This window comes from Atractosteus spatula, chromosome 10, assembly GCF_055471065.1.
Source record: "Atractosteus spatula isolate fAtrSpa1 chromosome 10, fAtrSpa1.hap1, whole genome shotgun sequence".
Lineage (NCBI taxonomy): Eukaryota > Metazoa > Chordata > Actinopteri > Semionotiformes > Lepisosteidae > Atractosteus > Atractosteus spatula.
In genome coordinates, this window is record NC_142715.1 from 28,963,122 (window position 1) to 28,987,228 (window position 24,107).

Here is a 24,107-nt window from a genome sequence, read left to right on the forward strand (position 1 = left end):
TGTTATTTTCTTCCCCTAGCAGTTCCACACCGGGTGCCGATCGGAACACCAACACAGCCAACCGACATCCTCAAAAACAACAAGCTCCTATGTCTACTGTGCCAGGTCCAGGTCATATACTGTAAGTTCCAGCTAACAAATCACTGTTTTAAATTAAGTCTGGTGTGTGGGGTGTGTGCTTGGGACCCTGCCTAGAACCTGCCGATTGCATGCTGTCCCACTCGACACTCCTCAGGAGATCACCCACTCTCCTCAGGAGATCACTCAGTCTATAACAGAGATCACCCAATCACAATATGTATAATTTACGACTCTATAACGATTGTTTCCATGAATGAAAACTGTGTGACAATCTTACCTGTACAAGTCAGACCTACAGCTCTGTTCTGGGAGCAACTCTGCTCTGGCCTGGCTGCAGTGGGGCAGTGCTGTAGCTTGGACTCTTGTCCTCTACACTGGAACTGCTCTGACCCGATTGGACCCTGGCCCTGTCCGAAATGAGCCCCTCTGTGTATCACTGAAGGAGCCCCACAGTCCAGGTCACAACAGACAACCTCTGCATCCTGCCAGTCAAAGTCAGAGTCGCACACTGAGGTCCAGGTGTTCTTGAGATTCACCTCCACTCTCCCAGAGCAGAGACTGTGTCCGTTCACCAGCCTCAGGAAACCTGCAATACAGAACTACAGGCTGTCAGTTTGAGCAGGTAACCTCTCATAGTGCAGCTCATTGCTCACTGTCACTGAACCTGGTGTCTGTGAAAATTAAACTTACTACCCTATGAAAATAAATTAACTTCATGTGAAAAAAAATATATAAAAGATTCTCAATTTGAATCTTGACTTCTTATTGTTACATTCAAAAATAGACTTACACCTATGATTAGGTGTAGAAAATGACCTTTTAGAAATACATACACTATTACAATCAATTGTACAATAATGCAGAGTGCTTCCAATAATAATATAGATAATATGATAGATATAGATAGGAAAGCAGATAATAGGATATAAATAAAAATGAAATGAAAGAGAGGAGAGTTGGAAGAAAATCTGAAAGGTCAACGTCAAATATTTTAACCATAAAATCTTTTGGGGCTGAAGGTTTTTACTGAATGTAAAATTGATTAGTTTCCTCCAGAAATAATATAGATACATGTTAATCTAATAATTTTAGATGAATGTTAAGATCAAACAGGCTAAATCACCAATCTCCACCTCTGTACTCTAAAATGTGCCTCTGAAGAAACTCAGTGCATTATTAGCTGTACACTGGGGCAAAAAAAACTCACAGACACCAAATTGATCAGTTTGTGGAACATTACAAAGTACCCAAACTATCACCATCATTCCAGCTGCTCAACATGCCCATAACTATTACCACAGTGCTGACAATAGTGCTACATGTTGCTCATAGACTGCTGTGAAATCAATCAAAACAGAAACTGATAACAGATTCATCCATGAATTCTGATTCTTCCAATTCAGGGTTCCCAGTGGAGCCAGAGGTATGGAATTAATAACTACAGAAGAAATGGCTGATCATTATCATCTAATTCACAAAAGAAGAGTAACATGTCACTCCAAGCATCAAAAACCCAAAGAACACTCTAACAGCCTGGCACTGTTGGATCAGGACTGTCTGACCTGGGCACTGACACACACTGTGGACAAGACCAGGACTGTCACAGCCTGGCACTTCTGGAGAAGGACTGTCTGACCTGGGCACTGACAGATACTCTGGACAAGACCAGGGCTGTCACAGCCTGGCACTGCAGGAGCAGGACTGTCTGACCTGGACACTGAAACACACTCTGGACAAGACCAGGACTGTCAGAGCCTGACACTGCTGGAACAGGACTGTCAGACCTGGGCACTGACACACACTCTGGACAAGACCAGGACTGTCACAGCCTGGCACTGCTGAAGGAGGACAGTCTGACCTTGGCACTGACACACACTCTGGATAAGACCAGGACTATCACAGACTGGGACTGCTAGAGCAGGACTTTATGACCTGGACACTGACAGACCAGGACTACCACAGCGTGGGACTGCTAGAGCAGGACTGTATGACCTGGACACTGACAGACCAGGACTATCACAGCCTGGCACTGCTAGAGCAGGACTGTCTGACCTCGGCACTCACAGACACTCTGGACAAGACCACAGACTGGCACTGTGAGTTGTCACAGACTGGAACTGCTAGTGCAACTGTCTATCCTGGAACGTTGTTTCTTCAAAGGGAATTTGTCTTGCACATCACGAGCTCACAAACATAACAAATACAAGAATAGTACAACACCATAACTCAAAATAACATTCAATTTGTATTCCTACAAATTGGAATACAAATTGTGCACTCCTACAGTACCATAAGGTTAAAACCAACCAAAAAAGAGTACCTTCCAAAGAGTCAGACAACATTAATATCTCTACCTGCAAACATTTTTCGATTGTTCAAAAACTGAATGCTTTTAGTTGTAAAGAAGATTAATGTTTTCTTAGTCTTTATACAGGGAATTGGGTACCCCCTCACAGATTCCTCTGAAACATCTGGTCCTGAAACTGTCCACACTGTCCACACTGACCAGGATGGAATTTCTCAGTCTGTTGTAACTGTCAAACAACTGGTCCTAAACACTGACCAGAACAGTCTCTCAGTCAGCTGGACCTGAAAATGTCCACACTGACATGAACAGAGTCCCTCTGTCAGCTGGACCTGAAACTGCCCACACTGAAGGATAGAGTCCCTCAGTCTGCTTTAACTGTCAATCAGCTGGACCTGAAACTGTCCACACTGACAAGGACAGAGTTTCTCAGTCAGCTGTTCCTGAAACTGTCCACACTGACCAGGATAGAGTTTCTCAGTCAGCTGGACCTGAAACTGTCCACACTGACCAGGATAGAGTTTCTCAATCAGCTGGACCTGAAACTGTCCACACTGACAAGGACAGAGTTTCTCAGTCAGCTGTTCCTGAAACTGTCCACACTGACCAGGATAGAGTCCCTCTGTCAGCTGGACCTGAAACAGTCCATACTGACAAGGATAGAGTCCATCAGTCAGCTGGTGCTGAGCCTGTCCTGAAACCATTCAGAGTGACTAGGATAGAGTCTCTCAGTCTGCTGGACCTTAAGCAGTCCTCACTGACCAGGAGAGAGTCATTCAGTCTGCTTTAACAGTCAAACACTGGGAAAAACTAAGGTTGCTGCTGGAAGAGGTGTTAGTGGGGCCAGCAGGGGGCTCTCACCCTGCAGTCCATGTGGGTCCTAATGTCCCAGTATAGTGACGGGGACACTATACTGTAAACAGGCGCCATCCTTCAGATGAGACGTAAAACCGAGGTCCTGACTCTCTGTGGTCATTAAGGCGCTCTGTGGCGCTTCTCGAAAAGAGTAGGGGTGTAACCCCGGTGTCCTGCCCAAAATTTCCAATTGGCCCTTACCAATCATGGCCTCCTAATAATCCCCCTCTATGAATTGGCTACATTACTCTGCTCTCCTCCCCACTGATAGCTGATGTGTGGTGAGTGTTCTGGCGCACTATGGCTGCCGTCACATCATCCAGGTGGATGCTGCACATTGGTGGTGGTGGAGGGGAGTCCCCATTACCTGTAAAGAGCTTTGAGTGGAGTGTCCAGAAAAGCGCTATATAAGTGTAAGCAATTATTATTATTATTAAACAGCTAGTCCTGGAAATGTCCACACAGACCACAACAGAGTCCCTCAGTCAGCCTGTCCTGAAAATGTCCACACTGACAAGGAGAGAGTCCCTCACTCAGCTGGAACCTGAAGCTGTCCACACTGACCAGGACAGAGAACCCTTAATCAGCTGGTCCTGAAACTTTACATCCTGACCAGGACCAGGCAAGACCACTGACCAGACCAGAGTCTCTCAGTCAACTGGTCCTGAAACTATCCATACTGACCAGGACAGAGTCATTGAGCCAGCTGGTTCTGAACCTCTCTGAAGAATATATTCTTTAGATCAGCACTATTGAGACTGCATCAGAGATGTGAGATGACCACAGTGTGATATCTCCCTGGAATAAAGGTGACTGATGTTGTCTGTAAAGTCAGAAGACTCTTAGCTAAGGCCAGTGACCAGTAACCCTGTTCCTTTCAATGCAGGTACAAATGATATTGGTGTAAATCATATTGTTATAAATAACATTCTTTTAAGATGTGAAATTCAGACACATTGGCAACAAAAAGAAGAACATCACCAGATTTTCTCAGTAGATCTACAAAATCCAGGGTAAGGAAAACTACAAATTTCATTCTGTGAACAACATACTGGATGTGTTAACACATTGATATGCCAAATAGGGCACTGATCCAGGTGGGTGCACGTGGTCAACACAGACTGTTGGCTCATTTTTACTCACTCTGCTTCAAGAATATGGGTATCATCAAAATCCCATCTTTGGAGAACAGGATTCGTGGTGACCACACTTCCCTCTAATCATTAACCTAACTGACGATCTCTAATCCCATTGCTCACAATACCCTAGGCTACACCTCAGTGGTATAATTGTTTTCTTACCTCGTTCTGCTCTGTAATCTTCTCCAAGGTCATGCCCGAGGTCTCAGAGCAGAGAAACATGGACAGCTGCCTGTCACACTAATCCCCTTGTGGGGTAGTTGCAATGCAAACCCTCTTCCAGTAGGACCCATTTGTCCTGAACTGCTCTACCTCCCTCATTACCTTACCAGTGGTCCAAAAAGGCAATGACTGAGCCTATTTGTGTTTCAGAGCCTTCTCCAGCTCCTTGGCGCATCACTCTCTCTGAGAGCCAGGCTCCTTGGCGCAGCACTAACACACTAGCAGCTGTGTTCTGCTAGGCTGCTCTTCGAAATTGTGTTGGCATACAGCTGTCAGCACCTTAACCCTGTGACACCAGGCTACAGTACGTCTCACACATACATCAAATGCTAAATTACAGTAGGCATATGCCACAGAGAAATAACTGCGGATATTAATATTCCAACACTGTGTAATGAAATTAAGAATTTATTTTGAAGACATGGATTTTATGAGAGATTTTAACTTTCCCCATATAGATTAGAAAAAACCTATCAGAAATGTAGGAACAGAAAACAAAATGGAAGATGGATAGTGACAGCTTTCTTGTCCAGTTGGTTAGAGAATCTACAAGAGGAAATGCTTATTTAAATCTATTTAAACAATCAAGACAGAAGGTAACAAAACTGTGAATATTTTTGGAACTGCAATAATAATATGGTGTGCTTTGAAGTACATTTTGAAACTGAACAGGTTGAGACCAATCTCACAAATTTACAGAAAGCAGATTATGAAGCAATTCTGAGACAAGTAGAACATCTGTTGTAGCAGAAATACAACAGATATTAATATGCAGATCTGACCAATTCAGCACTGTTTAATGAAATTAACACACTAGAGTATGCAGCCCAAATGACAACATGTGGGTCATATTTTCCCGCAGATGGAAAGGGCTCGGTCTGAAAGACAACGAGACGCAGGTGGGTCTCATCAGGAAACAAAATATATATGCCCCGAAAATAGCGAACCGGCGCGGAAGCCAGTAGGTGAATGCGTATTGGAGGAGATAGTGGAATCAGGTTGGTGTGGATAAAGATTTAAGGACAATGGATTTACAGAATAAATAAAGGATAACGGTATACGGTTTGTGATTTGGACTCGGCGCGGATTTGTGGGGTTGTCTTTCAGATGGAGCAGATGGAGCCCTTTCCATCTGCGGGTCAGCTGGTTTCTCTTAGCGGCCATCTTTGTCAGGTCCAAGTCAAGCATTGTGAGCAGATCGTTCCTAAAATACCTGTCCTGGATGACCCTTCCTCTGGTCCTCTTACAACACTCTACTCAAAGTTCTTTACAGGTAATGGGGACTCCCCTCCAGGATGATGCAACAGCAGCCAGTACACTCACCACATATCAGTTCTCAGTGGGAAGGAGAACGGAGTTGTGAAGCCAATTCATAGATGGGGATTACAAGTAGACCATGTTTCATGAAGGCCAGAGTGAGAGTTGGCCAAGACAAAGGGGGAAAACACCTCTACTCTTCTCAAGATACACCCTGGGACTTTCAATAACCATAGAGAACCAAGAGGTTTTACGTCCCATCTCAAAAACATTGTTTTTTTACAGTAGAGTGTCTCCATCACTATACTGGTGTGTTAGGATTCACACCAACCACAGAATGAGTGCCCCCTTACTGATCCCACTAAAATCTCTTCCAGCAGCAACTTTAACTTTCCCAGGAGGCAACCCATCCAGGTACTGGCCAGGCTCACACCTTCTGAGGGGGTTTCCAGGTGTCAATTGCAGGGTTATATAGCTGATGTAAAAGCAACTTATGGTCATTACAGCAGTCAGTGGCAACAATGACTGAGTGCCCCCAGTTTCTGTATGGTGTGCTTACTATAGTCAACAGTGACTGTAATGACTGTGTTCCTTCTTGGTGCTTTGGTCACTATAGTGGACAGCGACTGTAATGACTGTTTCCCTGTGTTCCTATGAGCTGTGGTCAACACATCAACACACTGGTCAGTAGATTTAATGACTGTGTTCCTAGTTTTTGGGAGCTATCGGTACCTCAATGGACAGTGGCTTTAATTACTATATTTTTTATCTGTCCCAGCTCCTGTGACAAGAGGGGTTTCACAAACACTGATACTGACAGTCATTGTATGATTGTGATGTTGAAAAACTGCTAAAAAGTCCTGCAGTTATGAATCTCTACATGATTACCTGTATAATATTTCAAAACTTAAATCATATTATATTAATTAACTAAATATACTGATGGAAAAAAGAAATGCAACACCTCCCCCCAAAACTCTGGCCTTCTGCATGGAACAGGCTGAAGAGTGACTCATTCGTGAAGAGGACCTGATGCCACTGCTGATGAGTCCATCGCAGCCCCTGTCTGGCCCAAGCCAGTCGGGTGTGACGTCTAGGAGGTGTGAGCAGAGGGCCTCTGACAGGTCGCCTTGCTATAAGGCCAGCACCATTGAACCTCACTCTCCTGTCACTGATGCAGGCATTACGTCTGCCAACAGTTTCAGCAGCAGTACAGGTGGTAGATCTGAAACAATCTCTGCTCTGATGTGGCAGTTCTGCTCTGGTCTGGTCACTTGAGGGTGACCGGATCTTGGACAGACATCTGTCCTGCTGGTGTGCTGAAACCTTCTCTGCAGTCTGGACACAGTGGAACGGCTTACTCCATAGTGTCTGACAACGTGGGCACATGACATGCCTGCCTGCAGCATGCCAATGGCCCTCTCCTTTGCTTCTGGTGACATTCGAGGCATTATGGAATGCACAGAAAACTAACAAATGTGGTCTTTATCTTGCAGTGACTTAAGCTTTGAATTAAGACCTTTTTAAAGGTGTACTGATCAGGCATTGTTACACCTGGACCTCTTTGGGTAAAAGTGCACCTAACGAGCTTTCGTGTGATTGGAAAGTTGCAATGCCTCACTGCACAAGCTGTATTGCTGGTCAGAGGGATTAAAACAAATTGACAACTTTTTTGTGAAAGGACATAAGTTTTAACTATAGTATTTGCATTACAGAAAATGTTTATTTTTTCTATCAGCATATTTAATTGGCATTACCCTTATGTACATACTTACATATTTTTATACATTTCTAATGTACACAGAACAAATACACATTCTTATTAAAACGTCACAATATGCAAAAATAACCCCTGTTATTATGATACTAAGATAACATCTAAAAATACAAAACTAAATTAATTAGCAGTCAAATCCTGTATTAACATAAACCACAACTTCCATTTTTTAATTCTTGTTATAATATGACATTCTACTGTAGCTCTTAAATTATTGCTATTACATCTCAGTTTCTAATAAGACACCAGTTTCTAATAATGCAGCATCCATACTAACAATTTTCACAACTGTTATTAAATTCTGCATTTTCTGACTTCCAAATCAGTAAAGAATGTTTCATTTGCATTACAGCATCCCTCTTCAATGTCTTAACACAGAAAATCTGTCTACATGAACCAGATAGTACTAATATTTTAACAATTCAAAAACTACAATTGTCCTAGCACTCCAGTACTTTACATTTTTAAAACATAATTATATAACTTCCTATCACAATGGAACACCTATTCCTGTAAAACAGAGGAAAAATTTCTTTTCACAACAAATGAATCTCACACATCTTAAAGACAGATTAAGGCTGTGTGAGATTCATTTGTTGTGACTGTTTGAACAAACAAGTGACATAATGACAGCATTAAAACTCTAGTCTTAATTATCGCACGTAAATGCTTTAATATTTAGTTGTTAATAACACACTTACTGTTTATCTATTAAAACATCAGTCTTTAATACTAAAATATCAGAATCTTAAAAATATTCCAGTCTTTAATAACACACTTATTCTATTACTATTTCTGTCTGTAATAATAAAATATCTGTGTCTTAATAATACTCTAGTCTTTAATAACACACTAATATTTGTTAATACACCAGTCTGTAATAATAGCTTGTACAACATTCAGCACAATAAAACAATAAACATCCCAGGTAAATATTTCTGATTCACCCTGTATGGTATAATATTATTATAGAACCATTTTTCTTTATTGCTCACACTTCTTCTGTTTTCACGTAAATGAAGAATGTCTCACATGTTCCAGCAAATCACTCAAATTGCTGCCACTATATGAAGAATTGTATTATTGTTATTATTTGTACATAACGTTTTAAGAGATTAGCACACAAAATATTTTCACAAATTATCAATAGAGGATGATTGTGGCCAACCGCTACTATAGATGATTAACACGGCAGCAATTAATAACCCAATCCTGACCCAGCCTGACACAGTGTAGTGTATTACCAACGTGAATATGGAATTAACTGACAAGTAATTAAGTAAATTAAGTGCCTTGGGGCAACCCTGTTGAGAAAGTCATGATATAAAAATAAATTGAAGTGAATTGAAGTATACTGGGGAGATGAGTGGAGTACATGTAGCACCCATGGTGTAAATATTAATTATGTTTCCTATATGAAATTATACTAAATAAATATTAATAAAATTATTGTAGATTGTTAACTTTTTTGGAACTAACAAACCCAGAAAATGTAATTTGGAACAAATTTTGATAAAATACCACAGTTTCATTTAAAATAAATTCTCCATTTTCCAAATTTGCTCATTTTCCCATTACTTTTTTGCTCCATTTCCATCTAAAACTATAACCATAGGATTATACATTGATGGAAATGAAATTATTCATACAGTGCTTTAAAAAAAATTGTTCTAGGCAATAGCTTTTTTTCCCTGAATTATACTATCAGAATAAAATTAATTATAATATTAATAATTTCAGATGTATTATTTTAATAATATTTAAATAAAATCCCATAGAGCTGAATTTAAAATAAAACACAAAGATCTCAACTTAAAACGTTTCTAAACAACTAATTATGTTTCTGCACACACAGACTTAGAAAAAAATACATAATTATTTTGAAAAATACAGACACATTTTAAGGTAAATAATTACTTTTTCTACCCACTTCTTGCTACTTTTCCATCTAAACTTTAATTCCAGTTATTGTCTGTCTGTCTGTCTGTCTGGACCTTGCAACCCAAACTATTTAAAAAAAATACTTTTTCATCTAAAATGTTAATTGCACTTGTTGTCTGTTTGGAGAGGAGAAGACTGGACACTTACTGGCAGAGCTGTGCAGCACAAGGACAGCAAGAGAGAAGATGGACAGGCAGCTCTCCATTGTCATCAGGACAGAGCGCAGCTGAGACCACTGTCTTCACCCCTGAGCGCTCAGGGCAACTGAGCTGCTGCTCCGCACCCCAGACCCCCAGTAATAACACAGTCCCCCGCCCCGCCAATCACACACAGCACTGCCTTTTCAGACTGACAGCAGGAACCTCTCACACAGGCGGGACGGCCAATCACACAGGGCCCTTTCAGTCTTCTCCATATATATCAGAGACACATCACTGTTTTCTCGCCCTGAAGACACTCCCAGCAGCGCGGAGGAGAGGAGACACAGGAGCAGCTCTGTGTCTCACTGGTGGAAACTCACAGATATAGATACAGACAGCAGAGCTGCAGGTGCTGCAGGGGCAGGAAGAGATCAGATATTGAACTAAAAACAAAATGTAGACAAGTATTATATTTTTAAATCAGTATCAAGATAATCAATTATGTATATATGGTCCTGTAATTCTTGCTGTCTGTATCAGGAAGTGTCTAGTGACTGGTGTCCAGAATGTGGTCCTGTCCTGCTGTCTGTGTCAGGCAGTCTCCAGTGACTGGTGTCCTGAATATGATCCTGTGTGCCTTGCTGTCTGTGTTAGGCAGTGTCCAGTGACTGGTGTCCTGCAGTGAGTCACAGAGATGTTGTGTCACCAGACAGTAATGTCTTCTGGTCATGGTCAAGGGCAGTGTGAGGAGAGCCTGTGATCAAGGTGGCAGTGAGGTCATTCAGGTCAGCACAGGAATACAGAGACAAGGTGGACTGACTAAGAACTGGCTGTCCTTTGACTGTGATCAATAATTTAAATGAAAAAAAATCCCAGCAGTGATTTTCCCCTTTGTACTGAGCCTGGTTGATAGCAGCTCTTCCAGTTGAGTCCCTCAGACCCTGAGTCTGTCCTTGTGCATCTCCAGTCCACACAGATGTTCCAGCCACTCCAGCTGTGGCCCCAGTGTCTCTCTATGTGGAGCCAACTGTGAGACTGAGACTCTCTAACAGCACAGTGGAGCTGAACTGATACTTGTACACTGATACACCCCCAGGCTGAACAGAGTGAGGACTCAGGTCACTTTCTCCTCCTTATTCTTATAGGTAGTAGAAGCATTAGCAGTAGTAACAGTAGTAGTATTGGTAGTTAAGCTATATTTTAACTCTTTAGTTCAACAATATAGCGTCTGTGTTGCAGCTTCAGCAGAAGAGTAGGAGACAGTTTCAAAGTTGGAAAAACAGCTAAATGAAAAATCAGTCCTTGTTACAACACCCAGCGAGAACACAGCCCACCTCCTCCTTATTAATAGTAGTAGAAGTAGCAGTGGCAGCAGTAGTAACAGTAACAGTAGTACCTGCAGCAGTAGTAACAGTAGTACTAGTAGCTTTAGTAGCATTAGTAGTAGCAGTAAAATATTACTAGTTGCAGTTGTATCAGTAGTAGCGATAGTAGGAGCTGTGATTTAAGGCACCAATTAAAACAATTCCTACAATGACATGACAACATATTTTTAGAAAGGGACATATTATCTTCAGTAAAACTGCACTATCTCTTCACTTCCCTGTCTTTAACTGTATCATCGATTAACTTCACCGATTGGTGAGTACTGATTCTTTTCCCGTTCTTGACCCTGTTTTAAATATCTAGAAAACAGTCAATACAGCCTGTATCGATCAGTTACCATAGTGCGTTTAGTGTTAATATCCAAAATATGAATATGGTCAATCCAAAATTAAAGAACGATTATTCAAATTATTATTTATGAATTGTATCCTAGAGCTAGAAAATTCTTTTCCAAGTTGATTAATTTGTGTAAGTAACAGTTTAAATGCTGTTTACAAATCAAAAGTATGGTAACCACGGCGACAATCGCCACGTCACTGTGCCCGGCTAGGTGTCTCGCCTTTGTCACAAAGAGTGGTGTGACGTCACGGACAGCAACTCATCTTCTTGTAAATATTAGTGAGAGTACAATCGGTAATTTTAATATTAATGCTAGTGTTCAAGTATTAATGATTATAGTGCTACTGATAGTTTTAATGCTAGTATTCCTGTTAATATTAGTGATATTTATAGGGTTACTGTTAGATTATTTACACTAGTAGTCATATTAGTTTTAGTGATAGCATTACTGTTATTATTAGAATTAGTAGTGTAGTAGTAGTTTGTGTCAGTGTTAGTGATGATAATAGTGTAAGTCTTAGTGATAGTGTTACTGTTGTAATATTAGTGGTATTTGTGCTAGTGTTAGTTATAGTGTATTTGTAGTTAGGAGTGTATGTGGAGTGTGTCTGTAAGTGTGTGATGTTTATGAGTGTGTGGTGTCTGTCAGTGTCTGAGTGTGTGTCTGAATGGGTGTGAGTATGTGTGAGCATCTGATTGTGTGTATAAATGTATGTGGTGCCTGTGAGTGTGTGTTGTGTCTATGTGTATGTCTGTGAGTATGTGTGAGTGTATGTGAATGTGTGTTTAGGTTGGCTTGTGCTCTACTGCTGTGTCTGACAAAAGTGACCCATCAACAGGTTTTGAGTCCAGAGTCGCTTGCGAATGGAACTACTTTCTAGAGTCCAGACCAACGTCTAGAGAGCTGTGAGTGCTCTGATTATATCTTTATTACTAGTAATGACAGCAGTAGTAGTAGCAGGAGTATTAGTATCAGAATAAGGATAAGAATCTGAAGTCATTGTCATAGTTGTAGTAATAGCAGCAGTAACAACAGTGGTAGTTGGATTATCCAAGCAGTTACTTCAGAATCTACAGTATTACATATTTATACTATTTTTCTAGATGATCTGGATTAAAAGGCACAATATAAGAAAAAAAATGGATTGATTGATTGATTTATTGACTGCAAGAGTGAAGTCTGGTCGTTCTTGTTTGTCTAACAGAACGGTCCTGTCCACGGATGTCAAAAGAGGTGAGCAGAGAAGATGTCCAGACCCACCAGAGACTGGAGACGGGTCCGAGAGTCAGGCCCCAGATCCAGGGAGCTGTGAATCCACTGCTTTCCTTCTTCATACTGTGCTTCTTCCTCTTCCTCCTCCTCCTGAAATTAAAACCCATCGCAGTAGCAGGGCTCTGTTGTCTTCTCTTGAGGAAGAGAAGACTCTACCTGACAGTGTGTGCATCTGCGTGTGTGTTAGTGTGTGGGAGTGTGTGTCTGTGGGTGTGTGTACTTGTGAGTCTGGTCCAGACCCTGTCTATAACAGAACTGTGTCTGACATCCCCAGATCAGGAAGGAGGTAACAGGAGACTCAGCTGACACAAGTTGTGGAGCCAGACCCAAGACCCAAGAACAGTGAGTCTGCATTATTATTATTATTATTATTATTATTATTATTATTATTATTATGAGTGAGATGGTGAGTATGTGTGAGGTGGTGTGTGAGAGATGGTGAGTGTGTGAAACAGAATGTCTCAAACTCCAATCCTAGAGGGTCTGGTGCATCTCCTGGTTTCCTGCCCAGAGGTTTTTGTTAAAAAGTTGATCTAATTTTTGAATTAAACAAAAAAATATTATAATACTGTACCTTTATCCAGACCTTAAATATCCAACTGTGCCTTGAATATTTTGAGTCTTCAACAGTGAGAGACATCAAAATATATTATTAAACACATTATTTCCACATCTTTTTATGAAAATAATTAGCTTAATTGTTTAATTGGCTAGCCCCTTTTGGAAAGAAAACCTGGAGATGCACCTGGCTTGAGACCCCTGGTCTAGCAGAACTGGCCCCTCAACAGGTCTCGGCAGGGATGCTGTGGATCATGAAGCCGGATAGCCGAGGGTTGGACACTGCTTCTGAATCGAGGATGACAGGCCACTGTCATGTAGGGTCATCTTGGCCCATGATGATGATGACAGTGTGTTTGTCTGTCTGGTAACCGTTTTCTCTTCCCCAGCGCCACCAGGAGAAACTCGCTCAAGTCGAGAGAGGAATGGCCGAGCAGAGAGAAGGGTGTCACACCGAGACCTGGGGCAGATCTCACAGGAATGTGAGTATTGGCTTCAACAACATGGTTGGATAGCTTGTTCCACACACCCACAACCCTTTACGTACAGTAGTGCCTCCTGTCCTGACTGTAGGGTCTCATCCATCTCTCTCTTTAGATAAGCCAGGGTATCGGCTTCAACAACATGGCTAGACAGCTTGTTCCACACCCCCACCCTCCTCTATGTAAAGAAGTGCCTCCTGCTCTCATTATTAAATGCTTTTCCCCAAGTATTAACACTGTTAGACTAAGAATAAACCTGTACTGAGACACAAAATTGGTTGGCTTCTGCTGAGACTAAAGCAGTCAACTTGCTGACAGGTCTCGACAGAGGTGGACGTGTAAGACAACCAATGTGTTCTGCTCAGGATGATGATGGTGATGCAGATGATAGTGTAGATAATGAAGGTGGTTATTATGATGATGTTGTTGGAAAGGTGTTGATGATGATGATGGTGGCCATGATGATTGTCATGATGATGAAGGATATGGTGGAGATCATTTATTAGAAATGTGATGAAGATGATGGTGACGAAGATAGTGGAGATTGTGATGGTGGAGGTGGTGATGATGGTGACACAGTCATGCCTGTGTGTAGGTGTGTGTGAAAGGGAAGGTGGGGTTGGATCAGGTCTGCTGCTGTCATCTGATAGGACTGTCAGAGGAAGAGGGAGCAGACTCCCCCTGCGTCTCACCCCAGGCAGCCGAGAGCTGCAAGTCTGTGAGCCTGATATGTCTGTGACATCTGTCGAAAGGCCTGGTCCTCCTGGAGAAGACCCTCTCAGTTTTCTCTCTGTCCTTCTCATACCCTCTCTGTGCCCCTGTCCCCTCAGGCCAGCCAGCCAATCACCAGGCAGGAGACCACGACCCAGCTGTGGAACTGCCCTAAGGGCCTGGAGAGGGATCTGCAGAAGGACAGGGCATGGACCTCCTCCTTGGCAGCCCCCATACTCCATTGCTTGCCCCCTCACACACCCCCTCACCTACCCCCTGGTACACCCGTTCACCCGGGCCTGACCCCAGCGGCCCTGTGGCGGCTCAGGGAGGGCCTACAGGTCAAGCTGGAGGGGCTGCTCCAGGAGGAGGAGATACAGATGCAGCCATTCAAAGTGCGCGGTACACACACGTACCGGAGGTAATTGGCTACGGCGTCGCGCATTGTGATGCACGATGACGCGCGGTACCGCGGTACGTGATTGGTTTACCGACATGGGCACTCGTGGTCCGTTGGTCTGTCGTAGAAAGATTTACAGTAAACGTCTTTACTGTGCCCGTTGTAGTATTGAATATTTATATGGAATTTTACCACTGAAGGGAAATCTTAGTAGCTGAGCATAAAAAGAATAGGAGCATACTGCAACGCGTGTGAAGGCCATAAACGATATTAATTTTGGAACTTAAACATACAGTATATGGCTGGTCTCGGTACATTAAAGAAAACATACACACCAGTATTCCATTTCTCCCTAAACATTGTAAGCTTCGAAGTCTTTAACTAAAGAGATACCGGAGTCAACAAGCATACTTTTAGAATTTGATTAAAAGGGAATATAATATGGAATCGCGTATCTCAAGAAATTAATAACGATATAATTATATTCATGTTGCAAAAGAACTGCAACGGACATAAAAACTCCCTTGCTTTTAACAGAGCGTTCCATAATTTCTAACTATGAAAATTATTTAAACTGCGACACTTATCATTTAACCAGAGCTCGAAATATCACAAGGATCCTCTAGAGTACAGCAAAGACTGTATTAAAAGAATCGCGTATCTAAAGAAATTAATAAGATATAATTATATTCGTGTACTGCGACAGGGCTGTGTAGGGCTGTTTCACCTCTCTCTTCATGTGACTCTATTCAAAAGCCATTTAGCAAAGAGGGGATGAGAAGAGTGACAAACTAGTATACAGTACTTTAAAACATTAATAAAATAATAATAATAAAAACAATAATAAAAAACATTGCCACACCCGGACCGTTAAACCAACGCATTAACACGTCAAAGCCCATTGAGGAGCCGGGCGCAATAACTGTTTTGTCCCTTGATTTACTGATCTGCATTAATTACAGAAATCGAGTTCGTGCTCTTTGCAGACGACCTGGTCCTGATGTCGCCCACAAAACAGAGGCTGTGGCAGAACCTGGCACTGCTGGAGCAGCACTGTCAGACCTGAGCGCTGAAGAGTCAATCTGGACAAGACCAGAGTTATGGTTTTCCAGAAAAAAAGCCTGTTGTAACAGAAAGAATAAGGTTCTGGATCCCGAGATGAAGTAAAACAGATGAGTTTATTGCATGCAAGGAACAATAAAGCCGAAGTCTTGTTTCCCGCAAGAAACAACAAAACCGAAGTATTGTTCGATGTGCCGGTACAAACTTTTAGGTTATATAGTCCTTCCTTGCTGCTTCGGACGTCATTCGGTGTTATGGTAAGGGGAGGGGGGTCATGGTATTTGGCCAGTTAAGAGGCCCTGGCCAAATGGTCAGTTTAAGATTATGCCCCCAGGGGGTTCCTTGCTCGCATATGGAATCCTTATCAGTTAACCCCCTTTCCTGCCATAAACCCCTGTTGCTTAGAAGTCTAATTTTCAGGCAGAACTGACTTAAGTTATTAACCCTTTTAACATCTTGTCTCTTACTTCATTCCCCCCTTATAAAATATGGCATACGCCAGGACTGCCTATTTTTACACATACAATGTCAGGGCAGATTTTTTTTTTTTAGATGTACAGGCATGCATTACCATGACATTGTGCGTTCCACGGTTACAACAAGATGTTATTGATGTTTTTGTACAAGTGATAGTTACAATTATACACATAAAACAATCCTAATCCTACAAATACATAAAGTCCTACCCCAGGACCCAAACGCAGACCTCAGCCATGTGGAGATCTATCGTCAGGATCTTGGAATAGCAATATTGACCCAACTCCGATTATAAGTTTTTGGCTGATAGATATGCCAACACCCGGAATGTATTGATACCATATCCCCAGTAATACTCCTCAGGCCTAACAAGCACACTGTTGGTCTTAGGAAGCATCGGACACAGAAACGGTAACAACATCCTTCTTTCTGTTCACTCAGTCTCTGGTGCCGTGGGTCGGTGAAAGTGCGATGCACGGATCCAGCGATCTCATCCTGTCACTCAGATGGCACAGTCAGTAGTTAGTGGCACTTGATATGGTCCCTCCCAGCAGGATTGCAACGTCTGGCAGGGTATCTCTTCTTCACCTACACCGACTCGCCAGGTATCCGGTCGTGTCTCCCCTCTGCTGGAGGTCCCCAAGCGTCCGGCACCTGTTCACGAGCCCTGTGCACCGCTTCAGTTAACAAACCTACAATACTTTAATAGAGAGTAAGTGAGTTCATCAGTGCGTTAGCCAAACTTGGCCTCCAGGGAGTTTCTTTGGCTGTCCGTGATGATCTCAAATGGGCTCAGTCTCACAGTTCCGTTTGCTCCAGCCCGCAAATCGCACAGGACCGCAGGTAGAGCATCTACCCACGGTGTTCCTTCAGTTGATATTTCCTTAGTTGGTCTTTCAGACTGTGGGTGATGGGGGCAATGTGACTTCCAACTTACCCCTAGTGAGGCAATTACAGCCTGGCACACCTTCCCAGTGTAGTCTGCCCCTAGATCAGTATCCAAGGGGCAGGGCAGTCCGTACCATGGGATCATCTTTGTCATACACTTGGGTATGTGCCAGCCCACATCCCATCATCATACAACCCCACATTCTTTACATTTTTTCTAACCACTATTAAACATCTATTAAAGGCCTCAACCTGAATTCTCCCTTTTCCCCAATAGAGGTTTTACAGGGGTCTTAGACTCCCGCTCTCCCAGTGCCGCTCGTCTGGCATCTGCATCTGCATGGTTGTTACCTTGAGTTACTGGAATTCTTTATTTATTGTGTTATTTACACCTTACTCAAGCTGCTTCTGTCGGCAGCTGTAAAACTACAAATCAGTTCAGAGACAAGCCCAGTATTCTTAACTGGAGTCCCTGCCGTTGTGAGAGAATCCTATTTCTCCATAGCCATCCAGAATTGTGGCCTACATGCAACAAATACATACATTATATACATATACAGTAACCCTTTAACATCTTTCTTTTTACAATCTCCCATCAGTGCTCTTAACTGGCTTGCTGCGCTGAGGCAGTGGAGGGGCATTTTTCCAATTGTTAGCACCTTGAATTCTGTTGTAACAGCTCAGCCTGTTCTCTGTTCTCCCTCATGCATCAGAGAGGACCCATCAGTAAACAGTATTACATTTTCTTAAATTTTCACGGTCCCCCACCCTTTGGCTACAGTATCTAATGGTATAATAGTGCCTACCTCCATGCTCCTGCGTCAGCACAGCTGCCCAGAACCCTTTGCCCACACTTACATACAAAGGAATGGTTGATCCATCTGAGGAAACCCCGGTCTCCTCAAGAGCTTGTTTCAAATTATTACAGGCGGCTTTTGCTGCGGGAACCAAGGCAATCTTGTCCTTGTACTGCACTCCCCCCTTAAGCAGATCTGTTAAGAGTTGTGCTCACCCCGTAAAAACATTGCACCCAGGCCCTGTTAAAATTTCAAAATGCTAGACACAATAGGGCCTTATCATAACTGCTTCTATTAGACACTCTAAAGCTGAAGCAACTCAGACTTGTGGGTTTCCTCTTCAGGGGAAGCACTCAGAATACCATCAACATACTGAGTGATCACAGTCAGTTGAAGCCACGTGATACCCTGTTCTGGATAGTCATTCTTTGTAATGCATAATATTCCAACCCAATAGATCTGGGATAAAACCACCCACATTCGTGTAATAAGTGCACGTGAATGTTAAAATCTGGTACTCAGCAAGTAAAACTTGCTGCCCCAATACTCCTGTGGCTTCCTGCCGTCTCCCCATATACAATACTCTACAGCACACTGTTGAACAGAGGAGTGAAATAAGCATGACAGTAGTGCTCCAGTATCCCCTAACAGAGAAACCAACACTCCATTAATAGTACATTTTTATCTACTGGACTAGGACAGATTTAGGGAGGCTACAAGGGATTTACAGGATCTAATTGTTAGGTAAAGAGATCTTCTCACAAGACGTTATTCTCCCCAGTCTCGATTCTAAACCTACAGCGTTTCAGCATGTCTGGTTTCGAGACATTTGAATAAATCCAAATTGTTTCCATTATTGCAACTAATTGTATAAACATACAAAAACTGTTTATCTAACTACTTTTACGTCCACCTGTACTGTACTTATACGTTTCAGATGCTCTTATATTTTCCAATCTCTTTAAGTTGATTTTCATCAAGTCTCTTTAGTTACGTCTCTAGCCAGTCCCGCTGGGTAAACACACTCACACCATCATTTAGTATACCAAAACTCACAGTTACACACATACACGCCGGCACACAAATTCATAAAACACACATACACATCGAGAATATATTTTTCTCTTCGTACTACAATGTGCTGTATTCTTGTTTTACTTTCTACATGAATCCTTTTAATTCCTGAAGCGCACTCCAGGTTCGCTGCATTCCTAATTTCGGGTGCGGTACTTTAGCCCACCAGCCTATATCTTCCGGTTTTAGATTTGATCATATGGGGGAATCAGGGAAGGTAGGTGCGAGTGCGGACCCCCCTCGACGGGGTGCTAGACACTTAGTGACGCTGTCATCAACAGCGCCAGCCCCCGCTACATCAAGTCCTTTCCTACTTCGGGTGAGAGTACAGTACAGATCTGCGGGCGCCCTCCCTTTAAGAAGGGAGTCCCTGTTCCGTCTCTATTACACTCATACCAGGTGTCATCCCACTCAGACCCCCCCCCCGTCTCCATATGGTCACTGTGGGAATTGATCCCAATTATTTTCATTTCCTGCCTGTCTGTTCCCCTATGGGAGAGCAGGATATAACACATTAACTAGTGCAGTGCGACCAGGAACTAATTCTTCTTTTAGTTTCCGATTCTCCTGCACTGCCTCTTTTCGGTTTTGTTCATACTCTTTCGTAGCGAGTAAAGTATCTTTTCTTCCGGGTTTTTGTTTTCCCCGTAAACACACTTTTAAGAAGTCACATCCCAATTTCTTTTTTTTTTTCATGTATCTGCCACTACTGGTGCCGGCCGTGCACCAGGGTGGGAGCTACATGCTTGTGCTTTTGCCAATCAATACGCATATGCTTTCTTTACAGGCGTCTTCGCCCCAGACTCCCTCTGACAAACTCAGCTTTTCCCATATTTTTCTCCTTCTTTTCCGTCAACTTACACTTTTCCGATATATAAACGGACCCTTCCACCACTTTCTCAAACCATCAGTTAGTACACATGTTCGGTCTCTTTTACTTTTGTCGTGTGTGAGGTAACAGCTCATACAGTAAGGGGATGCTTTCACTTGAAAAACCTGTGCATTCCTGCACTCATTCAGCCAAGGGCGTCTGTTACCTCCAGATCTAAATGCCTCTCAGAGACTTTAGAGAGGACTTACACTGCACTGTTCACAGGTAAGGAACGAGACCTCGAAAACCCCCTTTCCTGATCAGTAATTCACTATCACCAGAACGCCAGCATCACTGCTTTTGCCCCGGGGTGGACTTACACACTGAGCTCAATCAGGGCGATTCTCGGGTCTCAACGTCCTTTAAATCCTGCTACTTAATGCTTTGCTCTTTTATTATGAGGTGTGTTTATGTTAGTGTCGTGCGTGTGTATATGTATTTCACAAACAAGGAAAACACCAAAAACATACATACATATATATCTCCTACTTCTGTTTCCTTTAAAACATAAAACCACGCCACGCTAATCCGTGCACAATCAAGGCGTAGCTAATCTCAGGACCCCGGGCGCAATTAAGGCCCACACCAATCCTGGATTATACGTGCATTTAATGCACCACTCAGCTCCAGAACTCTGGGCGCAATTAAGGCCCACACCAGTCCTGAATTACGTGCATTTAATGCACCACTTGCTCCAGAACCCCGGGCGCAATTAAGGCCCACACCGATCCTGAGCCTCAGAACTCTGGGCGCAATTAAGGCCCACACCAGTCCTGAACTACGTGCATTTAATGCACCACTTGCTCTAGAACCCCGGGCGCAATTAAGGCCCACACCGATCCTGAGCCTCAGAACTCCGGGCGCAATTAAGGCCCAAACCAGTTCTGACCTTCAGAACTCCGGGCGCAATTAAGGCCCACACCAGTCCTGAACTTCGCGGTAAAGGTCCAAAACCCGTTCAAAAACTCCACGCGCAATTAAGGCATACACCAGCTTCGAACGCCTGTACACAATACCGCGGACCGCCTGCCAGACCAAATTCTGGGCTTACAGCAAACAACCCATTACATACACCGGTGTCTTCCCTGGGCCAGAGGAATTTCAAAGCAGAGACTTCCCAATCGGTCAGAGAGAGTCGGGACTTTTTTTTTAAAAGAGGAGTCCTTACCTCTTAGTAATGTGAGCGCTGTCCATCTCTCCTGCCGATGGGAAGTTCTGCGCCTTCTGGAGCATCCGCCGACTACGCCAAATTTGTTGTAACAGAAGAAATAAGGCTCTTGATCCCGAGATGAAGTAAAACAGATGAGTTTATTGCATGCAAGGAACAATAAAGCCGAAGTCTTGTTTCCCGCAAGAAACAACAAAACCGAAGCATTGTTCACTGTACTGGTACAAACTTTTGGGTTATATAGTGTCTTCTTCTCCGTTTCTGACGTCACTCGGTCTGATGGTAAAGAGGGGGGTTCATGGTATTTGGCCAGTTTACGATGTCCTGGCCAAATGGTCAGTTTAAGATTACACCCAGGGGGGTTCCTAGCTTGCATCTGCAATCCTTATCAGTTAACCCCCTTTCCTGCCATAAACCCCAGCTTGTGACTTAGAAGTCTAAACCACATACAGAAAGGATTAAATTCAAACCCCCGTCTTTAGACACTTTTTCAAATCTCTTTAATACCTGAGCTGTGGCTTCTTCCGAGTACTTATTCGTATACTTATTATGTGTAAGTGTATAGATGAAACCTTTCATATATTGTTCAGTTTAAATCAAAATGCTTTACTAATATAAGAGAGAAGTATAATATGAAGGATGTGACAAATTTATGATTTCTTGGAACAAAACGGTTTTTATTTGCGTTCGAAACGAAGCGGAATTTTAGCGCAAACCAAACCCTTTGTCTTTTTTAGAGAGTGATTTTTAAACAGACAAAAATGTAGAAAACGTGTTTTTTTAGCACTACAATAGCAGGGTCAGTGACGTAATGAATAACGTGTCAGGCCTCGCGTCAGAAAATTATAGGTTCGACTGCCGTCTGGCTTGTTGAGTTTATACCACTTACATTCTTTTATATAAATGAACTGCACCTGAAAGCAATAGAAAACACTTTGGGTAAGTTGTCTGCAGCCTCATGCGAATTTCAACAACTTACCCAAAACACTGTACTGTCTGGAGATCAGCTCCAGCTCTGAACTCAATTGCAATGAAAAACCATGCGTAACAAAACTGGAGAACAGCTGAACTTGTGCTCAGTTCAGTGATGAGGGATCAGAACTGTCCTTGTTGTAATTAGCACGAACTGCACAGGCTCCGAATCAGACCATGTCAATTAGTCTGATCAGTGTAGGACACGTTAATGTAGAATTATTAATAGGTTTATTAGTTAGTTCAGGTTTACCCACCTGAACTAATGTAGAATTATTACTTGGTCTGTCTCTTGTTTGTATATAAATGAATGTCTTTGACAACTTAATGTTAGTTTTACGATGTAGGTCAGGCGTTGACATATGCACGAGTATACAAAATGTCTCACTCCTGATTCAACTTATGTTCTATAGGAGATTGGCGATTCCTCCTGTTTCTCGTACAACCATATCAGAACAGAAGCCCGTGTCACCCAGCTGTGATTCAAGATCGACTCGCATCTTTATCCCTTTTTTGTTCGTGATCATTATTTTCATTTGTTATGACCAATATTGAACTTTTTCTAAATGAAATGACAATAATCAAACATGCAGACAGATTTTTGAAAAGTATTCGGAATTGACAGGGTCTCCCTTTGGAACAGTCATCAGAAAATGTGAGAAAATGAAAGTTATGTAAGCTCTCACACAAAGCATTGAAGATTGGAATCTGAGTGTAAAAAAGCTTCCCGTCTCCCAGTGATAGGCAGGGATACACACCTTGACTCGAATAGACTCAGCGAACTTTAACACCTATGATATTACGAGTGCTTTGCACGTGTCAAACTTCAAGAAGGAACTACTACAACAGTTGTGGACATAATTCAATACCACCGGCAAAGTCCAATGCCGGCAACTTCTGAGAAAATAATGTTCACTCATGGAATTTGGTCTTTGAATGGCTGGCGGGAAAATTAATTTATACTCCTGTTGCACCCTCAACTGAAACATGTTAAAATAACAATGCAGATTTGTTGGAGAACCTGACAAGAATTATTGGGTTAGCACTGTATGTATTCTTGTATATTTACTTTAATTTTAATATAAATGTAAACATGCATGCTGTATAATCTATTGTAATTTTAAAATATGTTAGCTGAGGATGCGAAGGGGGCTATTATACCCTGTGAAACACGCAAGGAACTGTAAAAAAGGCTGGTATTTGAATAAAATTGGCAATCACAAGAAAACCACAATTTATCTGGTATTATCATCAATATCCTTCAAAATCTATGTTCAAATGAAGGATTTGAAGAAACTATGAAAAAAGCAACAGTAATAGCAGAGGATTTTGATTTTTGCTCCTCAAGTCAGTAGATCACCGTAGAGTTGTGCCCCTACAAACAGCACAAAGGATGAATCCCACCACCTTCATTATTGCTATGTTTGTGCCAGTGAAAGTAGCATTTGTGCTATTGAAAGCATCTCGGAAGATGAAGGTGAAGTCACTTCCATATGTCATGATATCATTAGATCTGACGACAAGAGCTGAAGCCCCCGGCATTTTCCAACCCAGCAATGTGAGGAAGATGGATATGGAGGAAGGTAGCGTGGCCAAGCGGTCTAAGGTGCTGGATTTTTAGGCTCCAGTCTCTCTGGGGGCGTGGGTTCGAATCCCACCGCTGCCAAATGTTAATGTTTTAAGACCTGCAATACGATCAGTAAAAGCGCTTTTTGTTAGGATGCGGGACGTGTTTAGAGATAGACTTTCTAAAAGACAGGCTTAACATCAAGGCAGAAAAAATATTTTGTTTTCTCAACAGAAATTCTCTTTGGCACGTTCAGCTTTATGTAGGGAACAACATCTGCCGAGATCACTTTTGAAGCAGTGCACATGATAGTGTACTGGCAAGGCTGTGGTGGTGAGCTGCTTTTGTCTGTGAAACTTTTAATT

The 24,107-nt window shown here is 42.4% G+C and overlaps 1 protein-coding gene across 1 annotated transcript in view; it reads right to left on the minus strand.

Moving 5' to 3' along the window:
• Window positions 1-24,107, minus strand: part of LOC148827801 (scavenger receptor cysteine-rich type 1 protein M130-like) — a 446,693-nt gene that overhangs the window by 11,731 nt on the left and 410,855 nt on the right. Inside the window, exon 15 of the mRNA XM_088926381.1 lies at window positions 359-667. Within this exon, the coding sequence (XP_088782507.1) occupies window positions 359-667 (309 nt within the window). The remainder of the gene's footprint in view (window positions 1-358; window positions 668-24,107) is intronic.